General features: G+C 50.2%; 1 protein-coding gene and 1 pseudogene across 11 annotated transcripts in view; one reads left to right on the top strand and one right to left on the bottom strand.

Moving 5' to 3' along the window:
• Positions 1-18,291, top strand: part of QTGAL (queuosine-tRNA galactosyltransferase) — a 100,116-nt gene that overhangs the window by 12,174 nt on the left and 69,651 nt on the right. For 7 of the 10 annotated variants that reach the window (XR_015244378.1, XR_015244377.1, XR_015244376.1 and 4 more), the window contains exon 4: positions 4,845-4,909. The exons of 1 other annotated variant lie outside the window; for it this stretch is intronic. Coding sequence is in view for 3 of the 9 variants with exons in the window: in XM_086688348.1 (XP_086544474.1) it covers positions 4,845-4,909 (65 nt within the window). In the remaining 6 variants the exon portion in view is untranslated. Of the gene's footprint in view, positions 1-1,187; positions 1,293-4,844; positions 4,910-9,294; positions 14,942-18,291 lie in introns of those variants that run through there. 2 more of the 10 variants (XR_015244379.1, XR_015244382.1) reach the window with 2 other exon arrangements.
• LOC147574622 (eukaryotic translation initiation factor 1 pseudogene) lies at positions 702-1,616 on the bottom strand (annotated as a pseudogene). The gene is made up of 2 exons (XR_015244383.1): positions 1,068-1,616; positions 702-782 (listed from the first exon to the last, which is right to left on the bottom strand). The product of XR_015244383.1 is annotated as a eukaryotic translation initiation factor 1 pseudogene (transcript).

The raw sequence follows: 18,291 nt of genomic DNA, 5'->3' as shown, positions 1-18,291 counted from the left end.
GCACTGATCCTTGCTGGACTTGCTGGTTTACTCCAAGTTCACAGAGGGGCCCTGAACCCAAGCTGTCTCCCCCAGAGCTCACAGGGTCCACCCTCGAACAGGGCTAACCTCTCTGAACACTGGCTCTCTGCAAAACAGTGTGCTGCTTCAACGCATAGCCTCCGAATCCCCTTGCCTTCCCCTTCTGCAGCGTCCTGCCAGCACTGTGTTTTTGTCTTTGTGTTTCGGGGCCAAGGAGAGGGTGGATGTTCACAGAGGTGAGTTAAGAAGTTGAGTTCACAGAATGAAACAGATACTTCTCTCCCAGAAAGTGCCCCTGACTCTGCACCACATCCCTCACAAACAGCATCCCATACCCTACTTAGGAGAGCAGGAAAGTGTAAACATTTTAGAAAAAATTTAAAACCACAAATGGTCATTAAAATTGGTCACTTAAAAGAAAGCTTTTTCTCCTGCTATTTTATAAAGTTCATATTGAAAGACCAGTCTTTGGCACTGCCTCTAGGTGGCCCTGCCTTCTGGGGCAGAAGACTGGGCAGGAGGCAGCCAGGTGGGCCCCCCCCCCCACACACACACACTCCTTCACCTCTCTGTGCCTCAGTTTCCTTTGCAGGCAGCAGGTGCCTGTCCCATTGTTGAGAAGACATAGGTGCTAGAGGAGTGTTAGGACCTGCCCCATTCTTTTTTTTTTTTTTTGGCTCTTTTCAGTTTATTACACGAAGGAGTTACACTAGTCCAAGTTAAAAGCAGACCCCAAATGGTTACATTATACAAGCTGTGAGGTTTTTATTTTTTTATTTTATTTTTTTAATTTTTTAACGTTTATTTATTTATTTTTTTAATAATTTTTTTTTTAACGTTTATTTATTTTTGAGACAGAGAGAGACAGAGCATGAACAGGGGAGGGGCAGAGAGAGAGGGAGACACAGAATCAGAAGCAGGCTCCAGGCTCTGAGCCATCACCCCAGAGCCCGACGCAGGGCTCGAACTCACGGACCACAAGATCGTGACCTGAGCTGAAGTCAGATGCCCAACTGACTGAGCCACCCAGGTGCCCCAGCTGTGAGGTTTTTAAACTTGTGACAAGGGACAGAAGGGAACTTCTACTCATTGCAAGGAAATCCTCACTTAAGCTTCAGTGAGCCAAAAGCACTTAAAACCCATGAACTTTCAGCTGGTCGTCCTTAGCCAGTCCAATCTCTACAAGGAACTGGCATATGTTCTTGCACCGGTCACCCTGTAGCTGAATTACTTCTCCATGTTCTGGATGCTCAATTACAGTACCACTGCAGGTAAATTTCTTCTTAAACACCTTTGCTAGTTTCTTTTTACCGTAATCATCAGCGCTCCCTTGGGAAGTAGGAAGGGCCTTCCTGCCGTTTCTCTGTTGAATTCTTACACGGATATAATCCTCGTGCCAGCAGGAAGCAGATCATCACCCTTACTTGCATCAGCAGAGGGGTCGAAAGAGTGGAGGTTCTGGATAGCGTACATAAAATACGATTCCTTTTCCTCTGTGGAAAGGGCCTGCAGAAGGTGGCAGTGGGAGAAGGCGGGCAGGGGGGACGGAGTGTCGGGAAGCGAGGGGGCTCAAGGGGGAGGCTGCTGAGTTCTCAGTGGGGCTCAGTGACTGGGGCCAGGACCTGCCCCATTCTTGTCATCCTGATCTTCCCCATGATCTCATGCCTCCAGAAGACGTTCTGTTTTTTCCCCCAAATGATTTCTTATTCGCATTGTCTCCAGTTTGTTTGAGATAGAAAACTAAAAAATCAGTTACTGTAGAACATCTGTTTCAACTTGCATCTGAAATGTGTGTAAACGAATTGTGGATTTTGAAACTAGTCTGAACATCCTTGTCAAATCGTCTTTTATTAAGATGTTTTGTGTCTTCCGTAGTTGATAAAATAAGCTGAAGGCATTTTGGTGGCTGGTGTGATTGCTTCTCTGACCTCCATCTTAGAAACAAGTTTTGTTTTTCATAAAATATTTCCACAGATTAGATATAACTTGAGTCGTGTCACATTTGTATGTATTTTGTCAATTAAGAAAAATCAGTTGTAATAGTGTGAAGAAATGGAGGCAACCTGCTGTCATTTTGGAGACGGGCAAGGCAGAGTCATGGGGGCCCGTAACACACGAGTGTGGGATGGAGTTAATTTGATTAGATCTGAAAGGGCAGATTTTCCTATAATGGTATTTTCTTAAGCAGGAAAAGTTACATGGACTATTGGAGAGCATAAATCCAAAGTGTTTCTTTTTTCAGGAGTGCGGAGTTATTTAAATTGGATTAAGATTCACTTATTATTTCATATCATAACAGAGCAAAACATTTCTTAACAATGCGGTCACTTACTCAAATGAAAGTACAGCACAGTTCCGCCCTCCCCAAGAGTGAGGACACCAATCCCGCCAGGACTGCGTTTTTTTCCTGCTGTGACCATGACAACCAGCTGCGTCCCTTTGTGACAGACCCCCAGACAGCAGGCCCTGGCACAAACATTTGACTTTCTTCAAGGCAGTAATATTAAAGCAAATTCCTTGTCTTTGCCAAACATAGGACTCATTGTGAGGAACTTCCAGCTTCCTTAGTGAGACATTTTCCTCTATTATCCAAATTCTGGGGTTTGATTTGTACCCCTTCTGAAACCTGACTCTACTGAGCAGCTTTTTAAACAGAACTCCTGCTAGTTTAAATGTGATTGTGGGCCGTCTCTTCCCATTTTCATCTTCTTCATACGGCTCTTGGGTTTCGACCGCGTGAGACCTTTCCCTGGGTTTGCTGTGCTTGGCGGTGATGATGGCGCTTTCTGCAGCTGCCGGTGCGGCTGCCAGGGCCCCCCCTTGTGCCCTTCTTCTCTGCTTATTACACCTGTGGCTCTTTGAGATCTGGGACCGGTCTGCCAACCGGTTGGCATTGGCTAAGCTCTAGGATTCATGCTAAGATTGAGCTGCCACCTTGCGTGGAAACAGCCTGCACCAGGGCACCGGTGCAGGGAGACTTCCCGGAGCTGGAATTTGCTCAAACCCCCCACTGAGCAGCTGCCTTCTCCCCCCCTCGGAGAGGCGCTGTCCTCAGCACAGAAAACCCAGAGCTCTGATGTGGCCTGAGGCAAGTGCGCTGCTGTGTCCCTGGCGCCAAGGAACCTGGTCGGGTCGCCTGAGCCTGATTATTGGAGGGATTTATTGTTTTGCCTCTGCACACATCTGTTTCACTTCGTGTGACTTTCCTCCGTGGCACCAAATCTGTAACCGGATGGTTAACTCGACTCAGGTGTTGGCAGCCTCTTTTCTGTGGAGCGTGTATCTGTGCCCCTGAGGCCCCTTCGGCCCCTCTAAATCCTCCCATAACCTGCCCTGCCCTCCGTCCGGACTCAGCTGTCTCAGCTCAATTTGCTGACGCTCCTTACTGGCCAGGCCTGCCTTCCCACCTGCTGCGGACAGCCCGGTGCTCCCCACACCGTGGCAGGCTGTGGCTGCTGCTCTTTCTCCTGGCGCTACCCCAGCACGGCTCAGTGGGCACGCAGCCACTTTTTCCAACCCAGTTGTAAGTCGTAATCACTTTGAAGCCAAAGACTTTTTAAAACATCTATTAAAACATAACATCCGGGACAGCTGCGAGGCTCAGTCGGTTCAGCATCTGTCTTCAGCTCAGGTTATGATCTCACAGTTCGTGGGTTCACATCAAGCTTTGTGACAGCGTGGAGCCTGCCTGGGATTCTCTCTCTCTGTCCCTACCCACCCCTCCTCAAAAATAAAATAAACACTATAAAAAAAAAAAAAAAGAGGGGGCGCCTGAGTGGCTCAGTTAGTTTAGCGTCCGACTTTAGCTCGGGTCATGATCTTGTGGTCTGTGAGTTCAAGCCCCACGTGGGGCTCTGTGCTGACAGCTCAGAGCCTGGAGCCTGTTTCAGATTCTGTGCCTCCCCCTCTATCTCTGTCACTCCCCTGCTCATGCTCTGTGTCTCTCTCTCTCTCAAAAACAAGCTTAAAAAAACAAAACATAACATCCGTAAGAAAAGTGCACTTATCATAATTGTCCAGTTCAGTTAATTTTCACAAACGGCCAGCACCATGTCACTGGCACCCGGAGGAGGAGCCAACATCACCCACCCTCAGAGACCCCCATCTCCCTTCTGGTTCTGCCCTCTTCCCAAGGTGACCTCCCGATTCTGGATGAATTTGCCATCCTCGTGCACTGTGTGAACATCACCCGCGTACATGGGCAGCCCAGGGATGTCCATTCTCAGCGTGGTGTGCTCTCAGCTTTTCCGTTCTACGTCAGGGATCTGAGGACAGTCACACCTTGTGAACATGGGGTCTGCACCTAGCAGGGGAGCCCCTAGGTGTGTGCATGTGCAGACATAGTAAACGCTGGCAGTGACTGGAACCACCACTGAGAGATACATTCAGCTAAGTACTGATAAAGCATCCCGTTCGGCGAGTGCTTAACAGCCAATCACACGCGTGTCACTGCTTCGCATCTACACAGACATTTCCATTCAGTGACGTTTTGATTTTTTTGAAAATATTCCCCAGGGTTAGCTTTGTTATACTCTGAATGGTTGCTGAATTTGTTTTCCTCCAGGGAGCAGTCCCTCCTTAACACACTGGGTCTGGGTGGGCTCTTTGCGTCCCAACGTAACACTGACTGTGTCTCCATCCCTAAAGATGGGACACGGTTTTCCCTTCCCTTCCTTCTCACTCCGTCTAAAGCCAACTGGATTTTACCTGCTGGGGTACCATGTTTTGAGCTTCCTAGTAGTATGTGTTGCTCTAAGTTCAGGAAAGAAAATACCATCAGAAATTGAATTATAAAAGCCTTTTCTTTTTCTTTTTTAAAACAGTCGGATATTCTAAAAATCAAGCAATAGCACAGAGCTCGGGGTCTTACCTTTGCTTTTTGGATTCGGTAAGTAACTCTTTGTTCTACTTAAAATGTGTATATATGTAGTGGTTGAATAATTAAATGACCTTACATTTTAGTGTGGTTCTTGAAAATCATTATTCTAATATATAATGATCAGACTTAAAAGTTAAGGTTCATGGGCTCTTGCTGTTAAATTGCAAGAGCACATAATGAGTTAATTAATTTTTGATAAATAGGATGGCATAAAAATACAGAATTGCACAGCAGAGAATCACATAAATAAAACTGAAGATAAACTGGGACAATGTGGATAAGCACTTAAAGGATGAACAGCCTTAGGGAGACAGAGGTCACACAAGTTATAAGGAGGAAAGGTTCATCAGGAAGGAGGGGAGCAGTCAGACTGCAGCTGAACTCTCACAACCTTTTTATCACTTGTGACCAAGGAAACACAAGTGACATTCGTGAGATACGAGCTTTAAAAACCAAGTTAACAGGGTTTTCTGAGGTGCGTATACTCAGTATTTGCAAAGTGTGAACTGGGGGCGTCGGCAGCATAATTTTGCATTTTGTATCAAGAACTTAAAAAATGCTCATGCCCTCCACTCCTAGATTTCACTTGTAGGGATCTCAGAAATTCTGAAAATGATTTGTGTGCAGTCTGTACATGGGCATTACTACGTTAAAAAGCATTTTCAGTAACATGACAAATGATTACAATAGGCAAAGCATCACTGCACAGTGTGTATTTCAACCATGGATTTTCTCTTTAATTAGCTTATTTTTTATAAATTTTTTTTTATTTGAGAGAGAGAGAGAGAACGAGAGAGCATACATGTAAGCAGGGGAGGGGCAGAGAAGGGGAGAAAATCCCAAGCAGGCTCCAGACTGTCAGCACAGAGCCCGATGCGGGGCTCGATCCCACAAACGGTGAGATCATGACCTGAGCCAAGATCACAAGTCGGACGCTCAACTGACTGAGCCACCCAGACGCCCCTCTCTTTAATTACCTGAAAACCCACCTTTAGAGTGTCTGTCTGCATGCAGTCTCCCCTTGGGCCCCTCTGGGTCTCGGGACACAGGGTACCCACCTCCTCTGGGCATTCCTTAGGGGGTTCTGTTGAGCAAGGTCAGCTGTGTGTCGGAATTTCTGCTCGTGCTAATTAATCCACCTATGAACCTACTTTTCTTCTCATACTGGCTCAGCCTTTCCCTTGATTACCAGGAACACGGGGTGGGAGTGGGGTGGGGGGAGGTTTGGGAAGAAGTTTGCCTGACAGACAGCCCTGCTCTCGAAGACAAGCCCCAGGGCTGTGGTTCCTTTTTCTTAGACTAAAACTCCCTTTCATTCCATCATCTCCTCCCAGACCCTGCCCTGGGACCTGTTTTCACTCTCAGATGGTCTGTCCAACATTTTCCTAAACAAAGACAGTTTCTACTGAAGACAGTCACACCCACCATGGTCCACAGTGAGCTTCTTAGGGCCTTTGAGTGAAGGGAGGTGGTGATTTTCTTGTTCTCCTTTAGGGCTGCTCTTTATGAAATACTGGACAGTGACAACGTGTTCTCTTGAATGGCCATGGATGCGTTGCTGTGTATGTGTTCCAGAATCACTGGCAGGATTCTGGAAGCTCTCTCGGTGTGCAGGCTCCACATGGACAAGGCCAGCAGGACTCGGGAGAAGGAGAGAGGAGGGCTGAAGATGCCCTCTACTCTCTGATATCCTGTGCAGCTTTCTCTCTGTTCACTGGAGAGTAGGAAAGAAAACGTAGGAAGGCCAAGTTGGACAAGGTGGAGCCCAATTTAGAACAGTGAGGACTGCAGACCAGGGAGGCACTGAATAAACATGCTGATGGAAGCCAGCATAGCCACCACTGAGCTGGCAGAGGGCAGGGCAGAGAACCAGGTCCCTGAAAGTGCCCTTCCGCAGTGGGCAGGGAGAGGAAGAGCAAGTTGGACGTCTGGCCCCATCACTCCCAGAAACTGTAGGGAGGGAGGCAGGCAAGGGCTCAGAGCCACAAGGTCCCTGCTTCCAGGAGCAGGAAGCCCCCAGATTGGGCATCACGATGTCTCCGTTCTGGGCGTGGGCGTCTGAAAAGATGGTGATGCTGAAGTCTCACCAAGAAGACTTGCCCTGACTCCAGAGATTTGACTTGTTCTCAGGGTTTAGTTGGAAGAAATCAGGGCAGTAAATTTCGGTGAGCTTTGCGGTGGAATTTGCATGACCACCTTGCTGTCCTAGCCAAGGGCCTGGAGGCACAGAAGGGCCCCACAGTTCCTGGCTGAGGGTGGAGTAAGATTAGCAAACAAAAAGTCTGGCTTTTAAAGAAGGTAGCCTTAGGCACATATTGTGCATCAGGCCTGGGGCCTGAGTCCCTGGAGGTCTGTGGAAAAGAGGGCTTGTAACAGGGTTTCGTGGGGGGGGCCTGCGCTTCCTCCCCAGGGGTACCCCGCCACTTTCCGCCACCGCAGAGAACCTGTCTGCGCCTGCTTCCCTGGGGACCCCGGCAGTGGTTAGCCACCAAGGAACAGTCTGTCCTGGATGGCCACAGCCCCCAGCAGGGGCTGCAGGCCCGAGGGGATGGCTCAGGGGATGCCCTGTCTTCCAGGAGGTGTGTTGGTGTCCTTAGTAAAGGACAGAGACAGGCCGTGCACCTGTGCTGCCCTCCGGTGTGGGGATGTGCCTTTGACTGCTGCCCCTGGCGCCTTTTCTCTGTGCACCTTGGTTTTATTTGTTTAGTTTCTGATCTTGTTGGGTTTACGTCGTTTCTAATGCTCATTACATTTCAGCCTTTCTTTTCACTTTTCTCATGTAAGGTTTAAGACGATTCATTTTCTTGTGGTGACCGTGGTGGGTGCCCCTCAGTCCTGAATAGCATGGTACACTTTTTAGCTTCCGTTGTGATTTCTTCTCCTTTTTAAGTGTAGACCTCAGGATTTCAGGAGCAGAGAGCTGAGTCAGTCACGAGCCTTGTTCAGGACACGCTCTCACCATGTGTCGTGCGTGTGTGGTCTGGTCGCTGTGTCTTGACTGTGTCGCCTAGAGCTAGAGCCGGCTTGCGCTCTGGCCCTACCCCTGCGGAGCTCTGGTATTTATACCAATCTGGAAAAGTTCGTTAAAAATTTCAGTTGTTTTCATGTGAGGAGTATCAGGCCGTGTGTGATATTTTAAAACTTAACGTTGTTAAGATGTATCCATACTGTTGTTGCCAATCTTTATAGTTCATTCAGGTTTTAAAAATTGAGGTGAAATTTATATACTGTGAAATGCAGGATTTCCATGTGAAAATTGTGTACAAGGTGAACAATTTGGTGAGTTTTGACAACTGTGTACCCCTAACACCCCAGTCAAAATACAGAATGTTTCCACCACCCAGAATGTGGGCCAGAGAGCACTGCGTGGGGCTCGAATCTGCAGGAAGAATCACACAGCGTGCCCCCTTGTGTGTAGCTTTTCGCTCGGCGTAACGGTTCTCCGTGGCATTTTGTATGTCGGCAGCTTATCTTTTTATTGTCTGTTGTGTGGACGTGCCACAATTCGTTTTTATGCTGTACTGTTTACTGACATTTGGGCAGTTTCCTATCTGGGTTATTTTAGCGAAAGCACCGTGAACATTCGCATCCAAGCCTTTTTGTGGACTGCGTCTCCACCGCGCCTGGGAACATACCAAGGGGTGGAGTTGACAAGTCACAGGGTGACACTTGCTTCGCCTTCAGAGAACCTGCCGAGCCCAGAGGCTGCCCTGCGCCCGCGTGGCGGCTCTCCACCTTGTGGTGCCACGGACGCTGTCGGCCTCAGTGCCAACCATTCAGCAGACGTGCTGTGCGTCTCGTGGCCGCTGCAGTTAGCGCTTTCCTGCTGCCGATGATGTCGAGCACCTCTTCTTGGGTTTATCGGCCGTTCATTTCTTTTGTGAAATGTCTCCAAATCTCTTGCCTTTTTTTTTTTATTTTTTTTTTTTTTCTTCAACGTTTTTTATTTATTTTTGGGACAGAGAGAGACAGAGCATGAACGGGGGAGGGGCAGAGAGAGAGGGAGACACAGAATCGGAAACAGGCTCCAGGCTCTGAGCCATCAGCCCAGAGCCCGACGCGGGGCTCGAACTCACGGACCGCGAGATCGTGACCTGGCTGAAGTCGGACGCTTAACCGACTGCGCCACCCAGGCGCCCCGCCTTTTTTTTTTTTTTAATGGGCCATTCATCTTGTTACTAGTTACGAAAGTTCTATATTTTGGATGCAAGTCCTTTGTCAGATTCCTGTACTGTAAATATTTTCTCCCCACTGTCACTTGCCTTCATATTTAATGGTGTCTTTTGATGAGCAGAACTTCTAAATTTTATTGAACTTCGATTTAGAGGTTTTTTTTTTCTTTTATACTTATTTTTTTTTCTAAGAAATCTCTGCTTGCCCCAGAGGAGAAACTATTGTCATATTTTTTTCTAGTAGCTTATGGTTTTTACTTTTATATTCAGATCATTGTCTATACTAATTTCTGTGTGCAGCAGGACTCAAGGCTAGTTGGTGTTTATGTGGGGACTCGGTCACAGCACACTTTGTAGAAGACACTGCCTTTTCTCCGTGGAGTTGCCCCAGTGCTCCTGCCGAAAGGCAGTCGGCACACCAGTGCGGGTTCATTTCAGCCCCTGTCCTGTCCTGTTTGTGTGCGGCCCGCACAGCACTGCACACACCGATGGAGTGCATGTGCCCATCCCCCGGGACGGCTGCTTCCAGCTGTGTCACAGTCTGTTGCGGGAGCGAGGGCGCCTCGTGCGGCCATCTGGGGGAGGGACGCAGCGCTGCCGTTGCGCGGCTGCTCAGAGCCCTGGCTGTGGGTGGGTCCGCAGCCCCTCAACACTCAGTATTGTCAGTCTCTTGACTTTTGCTTGCGCCTCACTGTCTCGACCTGTGCCTCCTGATCGGGAATCATGGCGAGAACAAGCTCGGTGGCTCCCTTTTCTTCGGACGTGAGCTTTTGTCTTCTTGCCCATTTTTCTGTTTCAAACGTAAAGAAAAGTCGCGAAGACAGTACGAGAGCTCTGGTTTGCGGCCAGCATTGTGCCTGTCACCCCGAGTACTTTGTTTCCTACAAAGAAGGACGTCTTCTCCAAGCAGAGCAGGGACACATACATGACATATGCCCCCACGCCTAGCCTGCTTGTGTGTCACCTGCTCAGAACCACACACCGCAGTTACGTGTCTGTTTCCTTCATCCCCTCAGTCTGGGACATTCCATAGCCTGTCCTTGATACTTTGGACAGTCCCAGGTACTTCTCTTGTAGACTGCCCCTTCAAACAGGTTGTCTGATTTCTTCATGCCAGTGTTAGGCCAGTGTCTTTGTCCAGAGCACCTTCTTGTTGCCCCCTCGGTGCGTGTGATTTTGATTTGCCCTGTTCCTGACCGTGCTGTGTCTGGTCATTTGGTGAAGGTGGCATCTGGACAGTGGGAGCTCTGGCAGGCCCTCATGAGCTCTCTCACGGATTGCCTCTTCAGCCAGCCTTTCCTGTGGGCACGCCAGGGTCTGTGGGGGGGCGGGGTCCTTGGTCGGGAGAAGATGGTTGTGGTCTGCAGTGAAGGCAGGGCGCCGAGTGGAACTTGATCACAGGTGGTACATAAAAATGAAATGCTTTTGCACAAAGAGGGCTTCTAAGACCCCTTTGCTGGGTTGCATTTTGGCTCGTTGGCCGCTGGGACACAGTCTGGTGGCAGCTCCCAGGCTGCTGCTCGGATGGTAGTTCATTCATTCATGTGCCAGGTGGTACTGGGGACAAGGGGTATATCAGTCAACGAATCAGACCAGAGCGAAAGCCAACGTCTCCACTGCGACATCAGGCCCTGTGGCCTTCTCGCCTCCTACTGCCTCCACGGACCCTTGCGTACTGTCTCATGCACAAGCCAGGCCCATGTCCCCTCCAGCTTCTCAGCGAGGCCCAGGAGGAGCTCCACCCCCTGCCTGCACACAGGATGCCCTGCTCACAGCACTCGCCACCTTGCAGGCGCCTGCCACGGACATGGTGTGCCTTGGCCTGGGCCCTCACGGTTCAGGACACTCTGTAGAAGGGGCTCGTGTGCGCTGTGAGCTTGAGGGGCACTGTTTCCACTTACTTAGGTCTTTGTGTCTTTCCTACAGGTTTGTGAAGTTTGTGCTGTGTTGGCGTTTTCTTTGAAGCAGCTGTAGAGAGATGGTGCAGTCTTGCTTTCTGCATTCACTTGCTCGTTGTCAGTATAAACAAATGTGATTATTTTTGTGTGTTGATCCTGCAGAACTCCCTTTTAGCTCTAGGTTTGGGGCTACATTCCTGAGGATTTCCTAGGTAGACAGTCGTGCCATCTGCAAATAAGGACAGTTTTATTTCTTCCTCTCCTGTCTCTGTGCCCCTCATCTCCGCTCTTGCCTCACTGCACCGAATAGACCCTGTGCTGTGCTGGGTGACAGCAGCGCCCTTGACTTACCAGGATCCTGCGCAGAACCCGCTGAGCACTGTGGGCCATGTGCTGGCTGAGAGCTTTCCGCGTGAATAGGTGTTGGGGTTTGCCTCATGTTTTTTTCTGGGTCAGTTGCTATTTGTTGGTTTTTAAAATATGTGTGTTACTGAAGATTTGTAAGATTTTTTTCCATGGTTTTAGAATTTGGAATTTTTCTGATTTGGAAATTTTCTGATCGTTCCTGGAATTTGGTGAGCTCTTTCAAAGCATAGTCTCAAGGTTTTTTTCAAATAGATAAATTTTCCTATATTAGCTTCTAGTCTCCTCTTTTTCTATTTTGTTTTTCCCTTTTGGGTCTCTTGTGCTTGAATGTTGGGTCTTACAGTCTGCTCATCCCTTTGGGATTTCTATTTCCTTCTAATTTTGCATCTTACAGTTTGACCTTCCAGCTGTGAGCCATGACCACCCACTCCATCCTCGCCGTGGCTTTTAGGAGTGGGATCTTTTGCTTTCAGGTCCCGTCCCTGGCGTGCCCCTGTTTTGTCTGCTCCCCCAGCAGCTCCAGGGGCAGCCGCTTCTCTCTGCTTCCCAGGCCCTCTGAGATGGGTTCATGGCTTTTTGTTTGTTTGTTGCTTTCTGCCCCCTGGGAGGCTGGGCCGAACTGTCCCGGGGCCAAGGCGTCAGGTGTGTAGTCCTGGGGCCCAGCCCTTCCATTCACACACGGGTGGCCTCTGCTGGGCCCCACGGCAGGCCTGTGATCCAGGTGTCCTTGGTTTCTGGTCCTTTCTCTCCCAGCCTCCCCCTTTCCTCGGTCCTCCTGACAGATCAGGGGATCTTCCTGGTGCACTTGTGGCGAGTTCCTGGAGCATGGAGTTGAGCCTGGGGACCACTGGCTGCTCTCTCCTCGAGACCCTGCATGACCGTGGCCTTTTGCTGCTCTCTGGGCGGCCAGCGTGTTCAGTGGAGGTGTTGGTGGTGCTGGCGGGGACAAGTGGCATGACACAGACCTTGGGCCTGCTCCCTTTAGCATGCTGGAATCTGCTTCCCTCACTGCGGGAGCTCTCAGGTCATGCTATGGTCGTCAGAGGGCAACCCGGGGCCTTGCCCACCTCACCCAGAGTGGGGATCCACATCGAGGATGAGAGGCTTCCGTCAGGCCTGGCTCTGGCCTTCCATCAACACACTTAGATCCTCCAGAGTGGTCTCATTCATGGGGGTCATTCCCTGGACTGTCCCCACCCCTTCCTTCCATTCCTTCCACACAGGTAGCCCCACCTGTACCCACTGAGCAGACGTTTGTACCAAGCAAGTCTGTCGTCCCGTGAAACCTGCCTGTCTCAGAGATGTGAGGAAGGTGGCTGTGGGGGCTCCTGCGCCCATGCCCATGACACATCTCGGGCCTCCTGCATGACCCGGCCTTTCTCTGTGGTCCTGCTGCTGTTCAGAAAACCGCACGCCTCCTCCAGCAGGGCTGTGTGCTTACGTTAGAAGCGGGGACGGTGGCTGTTACTGAGTTGGCCACGGCGGGATTGGTGTGCAGAGTAGTCCCTCCAAAATACAGTGCCACGTGCTTAAGGGGATCTTTGATTCGGTCTTTTCTGAGTGAGTTTCCCAAGAAAGAGAACAGAAGTGTTTGGACACCCACCTTGGTGCTGTCATAGTGCCCAGAGGGCACAGGGCTGTGTGGACAGAGAGTGGCCCTCACTGGAGTGCCCACAGGCCACCTGCCCAGGGCCCCCACGAAGGCCTCAGCACACGGAGACTACGTGGGCCTCGGAGCCTCTTTCCCTACAAGCTGGAGGGCTGCTTTGCCTCCTGGACACATCGGAGCCCTCATATCCTGGGCAGTCTTGGACCCTCAAGTTGTTGGCTCTGTGCTTACCGTCTTTCACCTTTGAGTCCAAATGGGCGTGTGGAACCCAACAGGGCCCTGTGTCAGGTGGCCCCAGCATCTCCAGGGTTTGACACGCACAGTCTGGCTTTTGTCTGGCAGAGCGGGAGGTCCTGTGACTCATTTGTGAGTGCCAGAAAGTGATTTGAACCACTTTTGCCGTGAAGCATTTTGTCCAAACTGCTAGGAAGTAGCAATGCTGACTGATTCAGAGGCTCGCGGTTCATGTTTCTGTTTCCCTCTAGTTCTGTCCCGGGCATTTGGGGAGGGTGGAAGGTTGAGGCAGACGGAAGGGGGCTGAGTGCCTACAGGGCTGGGACTGGAGACCTGGCTCTGCTCGGAGACTTTGGAGAGCAAGGCATTTGAGCACAGGTGTGGCTGTCACTGAGAGGCCGCTGGGTGGTGGTGTTTGCTCTATTTAGAGCGGCCCACCAGCCAGTAACTTGTTAGACACGCCTGTTGCCAGTGGGTCAGAAGGTTTGTTTTTTCTCCTCTCTGTATCATGTGCCCACCGATTTTTATGTCTCACTTACGGGGTCATTCAGAAAAGAGTATTGTTGTCCGCTCAGTAGAATGTGCTGCGACTTTAGAAAACGGGCAACGTCACGGGCTCAGGTCTGCGACAAGCAGAGCCAGCTGGGTGCCAGGCCTGCAGATGCTTGCTTTTCCGACTGAGCGTCAGCTAGAGATTTCGGCTCCACAGGCGAGCGGGGGTGGGTGGGGTGGTGAGCTGCTCCTGCCCGAAGGAAGCAGGAGAAAGCAGGAGAAAGAAGTACGGGGCCTCCGGGCTGGCGCCTCGCGGCCTCTGAGTCATCTCTGGTCTCACCGATACTGGCATGCAGGGTTTCGTGTGAATAGGTTCAGAACTGGGGTGAGCTTCAGCAGTTCGCAAGCCAAAGTCCTTTTGCCGTTTTATAAAGTCATCCCTTTCATTCTGTCTTAAACAATGCGTCTGGTAAATACACGCTCCCCTCCATTCAAATAAACAATTGGCAGAAAACTCAAAGTTCTGTTTAAAGGTTGTTTTACGGACTTTATCAACTGATGGGAATGTGTTGATGCCTGTGTGGTACTCGGCCTCTGGGGGTATTTGCTAGGACCTGGCTTGCAGCCCCCGTTGTGCTGCCAGGGCGGGGGCAGCGCTGGGGGGCGGTCAGGGTGGCCACCTCCCACCCCCGCCCGCCTCTCCTTCTCCAGACACACCAAAGCCTCTCCTTTCTGGGCTTCCTCTCCTCCTCTTTCCTGAGAAATAAATTATGGGCTCTGTTTTAGACCCGAGACCGGGAGGGCGTTAGCTGGGTCAGGAGCCGGGCCACGTGATCTTAGCAGTGACTCTTCCCCAAAAGGCTCGCCTGGATCCTCTGAGAAGCGGACGGTGTCTGTCTCCTGGTTTGATGGGCAGCTGCAAATCAGTGCTGCTCTGGGGGGCGGGGGGCCCACTTGTGCTCTTGGAAGGAAGAGAGATTCCTTCTCGGCACTCATGAAAAGCCTCCCTGGAACAGACAACAGTTGAGGAAAGGGCCGTGTGAGCCCAGAAGTCTCCGCACGTGTCCGCTCACACTGTCCACGGGAGTCACACTCACTCCCTCTGCGCGTGTCCGCTCACACTATTCACGGGAGCCACACTCACTGCACACGTGTCCGCTCACACTGCCCCACGGGAGCCGCACGCAGCTGTTTCGTGGTTGACAGGCTCCAGCTCTCGCCGAGCGCCACTAACCATGATTTCTTACAGAGACTCAGGCCCCGGACAGCAGTGAGCCTTTGAGCTATTTTCTGTTTGTGTAGCGTGTTTTCGTTGTGAGGCTTAGGAAAGGGGGAGAACCCGGGTGTTTGCCCAGCTGCTCCCTCGAGCGCCGGTCCTGAAACCCCGCCGGCCAGGGGGAGGGCTTGCTGCAAACGTGGGTTGGGACCGCTGCGAACGAAAAGACCCCAGGCCCCGCAGGCAGACTCTGTCTGCCCTCACAGGCTTCCAGACACTTCCTTCCGCAGCCAGCCAGCTCCGGTGGCCTCCACCCGAGAAGAAGGTGGCACACCTCCTGTCCCACTCCAATGGCAGTGACTTCTCCGCTCCCTGCCCTCTCTGTCCCTCTGTCCCACGTACCCCTGCTGGTTCCTACAGTCACGCTGGCCTGGCAGACAAGAGGGGCCGCTGTGACGGAGCTGGCAGGGGTGCACGCGGGGACTCTGCCCTGGAGACCTGCTGGCTCGGGAACCGGCGGGCAGGGGGGGTGCAAGGCAAGGGGCCTCTGCTCTCAGCTGCGTGAGCCCTGGGCAGTCCCCCATCCTGCCCCTGCAGCCTGGACTCCCCTGTGCTCCTCCTCCCTCCCGCTGAGTCTCTTGCTCATCTGAGGAATTCTTTTCTTCTCTCTCAGTTAAAGGGGTTTCCTTTCTCAGAGGAGCAGGGAGCCAGGGCTGGGGCACTGGCCACACAGTCCAGGTTCTGTCAGTGGAGGGGCCACACAACTTGAACGTGTGTGTGTTCAGTGAATCTGCATGTGTGACCCTAAATGTCTTTTGTGTGTGCTTCTGCTACAATTACGGCTATAGAAAAGTTGTGTATGCACACGGGTGGGGGCTGGAAACTCAGAGCAGTAAAATCCGTGCTTTGGGGAGATGGTGGTTCTCCGGAACATTGCTGGTGTCGCCGTGGCACCTGTGCAGTAAACCCAGAACTATGATGATGATTTTAGAAAGCACCATGGAGTGAACTCAGCTTAAACTTTCTTCCTAAATAGTGGGTGTGATTGATTAGAGATATATTTAAAATCAACCGGGGGCGCCTGGGTGGTGCAGTCGGTTAAGCGTCCGACTTCAGCCAGGTCACGATCTTGCGGTCCAGGAGTTCGAGCCCCGCGTCAGGCTCTGGGCTGATGACTCAGAGCCTGGAGCCTGTTTCTGATTCTGTGTCTCCCTCTCTCTCTGCCCCTCCCCCGTTCATGCTCTGTCTCTCTCTGTCCCAAAAATAAATAAACGTTAAAAAAAAAAAAAAAAAGTTTAAAATCAACCTGACTGGGTTATTCCTTCTATATAATAAAATACACCCATTTAAAGTGCACATTCAGTGGGTCTGACAAACGTCTGCACCCGCGTGAGGACCGCCTCAGTCCAGGCTACCATTTCCTTGTGCTGCTTCACACCCGTCGTGCCTGGCCCCTGGAAGCAGCTACCAACGGATTTCTTTAGATTAGTCATGTAACTATGGAGTCATCTGTTCTTTCCACCCCTGAGGGTTTTTTCCTGTTCTAGAACCTCATAGAAATGGAATCATACAGAATGTGCTCTTGTGGTTGGCCGTTTTTGCTCAGCATACGCTGAGATTCGTCTGTGTTGTTGCTGACATCAGCGAGTCAGGCTTTTTTGCTGCCAAGCTGCATGTTCCAGGGTGCACCTCCTGTAGGTGCCCGTCGGGGGACAGTGTTTGCCTACCTTGAGTACAGACACCATGGAAGTTTGTGCGGGTCTTACCGTGGACATGTACGTCGTTTCTTCTGATCAACGTTTAGGGACAGAGCTGGTGGATGATGTAACACGTTTGCCTTTGTGAGAAACTTTAGAACTATTTTCCAAAAGGATGAACCATTTTATAGTCCCGGCGATTTAAGAGAGCTCCAGTTGTCCCGAGTTCTTACCAACACTTGGAGTTGTCTGTCTTTGTGATTTGAGCCCTGTGGCATGCCTGTGGGACTGTCTCCTCGTAGGTTTAGATTGCATCTTCCTGGTGACTAAATGTGCTTGCTGTGTCTTCATTTGGGTGCTGACTGATCACACATGTCTCTTCCTGTGTGAAGTGTCTTCCAAGTCTTTTGACTTTTTTATTAAGTTGTTTGTCTTGGTCTTGAGTTTTTTGTTTTTTGTTTTTTTTTTCAACGTTTATTTATTTTTGGGACAGAGAGAGACAGAGCATGAACGGGGGAGGGGCAGAGAGAGAGGGAGACACAGAATCGGAAACAGGCTCCAGGCTCTGAGCCATCAGCCCAGAGCCTGACGCGGGGCTTGAACTCCCGGACCGCGAGATCGTGACCTGGCTGAAGTCGGACGCTTAACCGACTGCGCCACCCAGGCGCCCCTGGTCTTGAGTTTTAAGATACAGATTCTTTCTCCCAGTACATGGCTTGCCTTTGTTTTCATTTCTTAAAAGTGTTTTAATGAAGAGAAGTTGTCCATTGTGATTAAGTCCATTTCATCAGTTTTTCCTGTCAAGATTTGTGTTTGTGTGTCCCTTCTAAGAAAATAAGAAACCTTTGTCTACACCAAGACTGTCTCCCTGTTTTTTCCTAGAGGTTTTACTATTTTGTCTTTTACACATAAGTGTGTTACCTGTTTTGGGTTAATCTCAGTGTGTTGTGAAGGAGGGATTGCGGTGACAGTCTCCCTCCCCTAACCCAGTCCCAGCACCTGGGCTTGGCATCTCTGTTGAAGGCCGAGCGGCAGACACAGCATGGGTCCCGTGTCTCTGTGCTCATGTTCTCCTTCACGCTGCCTTCGTTCACGTGGCATAGTCATGCTGAAAAAAATCAGGTATGGTTAAATCTTCCAGCTGTGTTCTTCCTTTTCAAAGTTGTTTGTTTGTTTGTTTTTAGGTCTTTTGAATGTCTGCAAACATTTAGAATCTGCTCTCAAGTCTGCTTGGACTTTTACTGGAATTGCATTGAATTTGTAGATCCATTTTGGGGTCTTACTGATCCTGAATGTTCTAATCCATAAACATGGTACATCTCTCCATTTATTTAGGCCTTCTTACATTTTTCAGAAATGTTTTATAGTTTTCAGGTTACAGGTCTTTCATCTTAACAAAATACATCACTAAGTATTTTATGGCTTTTGGTACTATCAGAAATTAGTATGAAAAGTAAATCCCCCAGTTTTATTGCTGTAATGTGCTAAATTACCTTATTAGTTATAGTACGTTTTTTGTTTGTTTGTTTTTTAATTAAGAATTCACTGTGAAGTGACGAACAGACTTTTACGTGTTTCTGTCTGACTGTGAGCCTTTATCCCCTGTTCTTGGCTCGCTGTAATGGCTAGGACTCTGGGGCAGAGTCCTACAAAAGTGGTTCTGCTCAGAACTCTTGTGTTTGTGTCATCACTTACACTACAAAGAAA

The sequence above is a fragment of the Puma concolor genome, chromosome E1 (assembly GCF_028749965.1).
Source record: "Puma concolor isolate L17-30 chromosome E1, mPumCon1.1.hap2, whole genome shotgun sequence".
Classification (NCBI taxonomy): domain Eukaryota; kingdom Metazoa; phylum Chordata; class Mammalia; order Carnivora; family Felidae; genus Puma; species Puma concolor.
The sequence above is the reverse complement of the archived record's forward strand: the minus strand, read 5'-3'. Positions and strand labels throughout refer to the sequence as shown.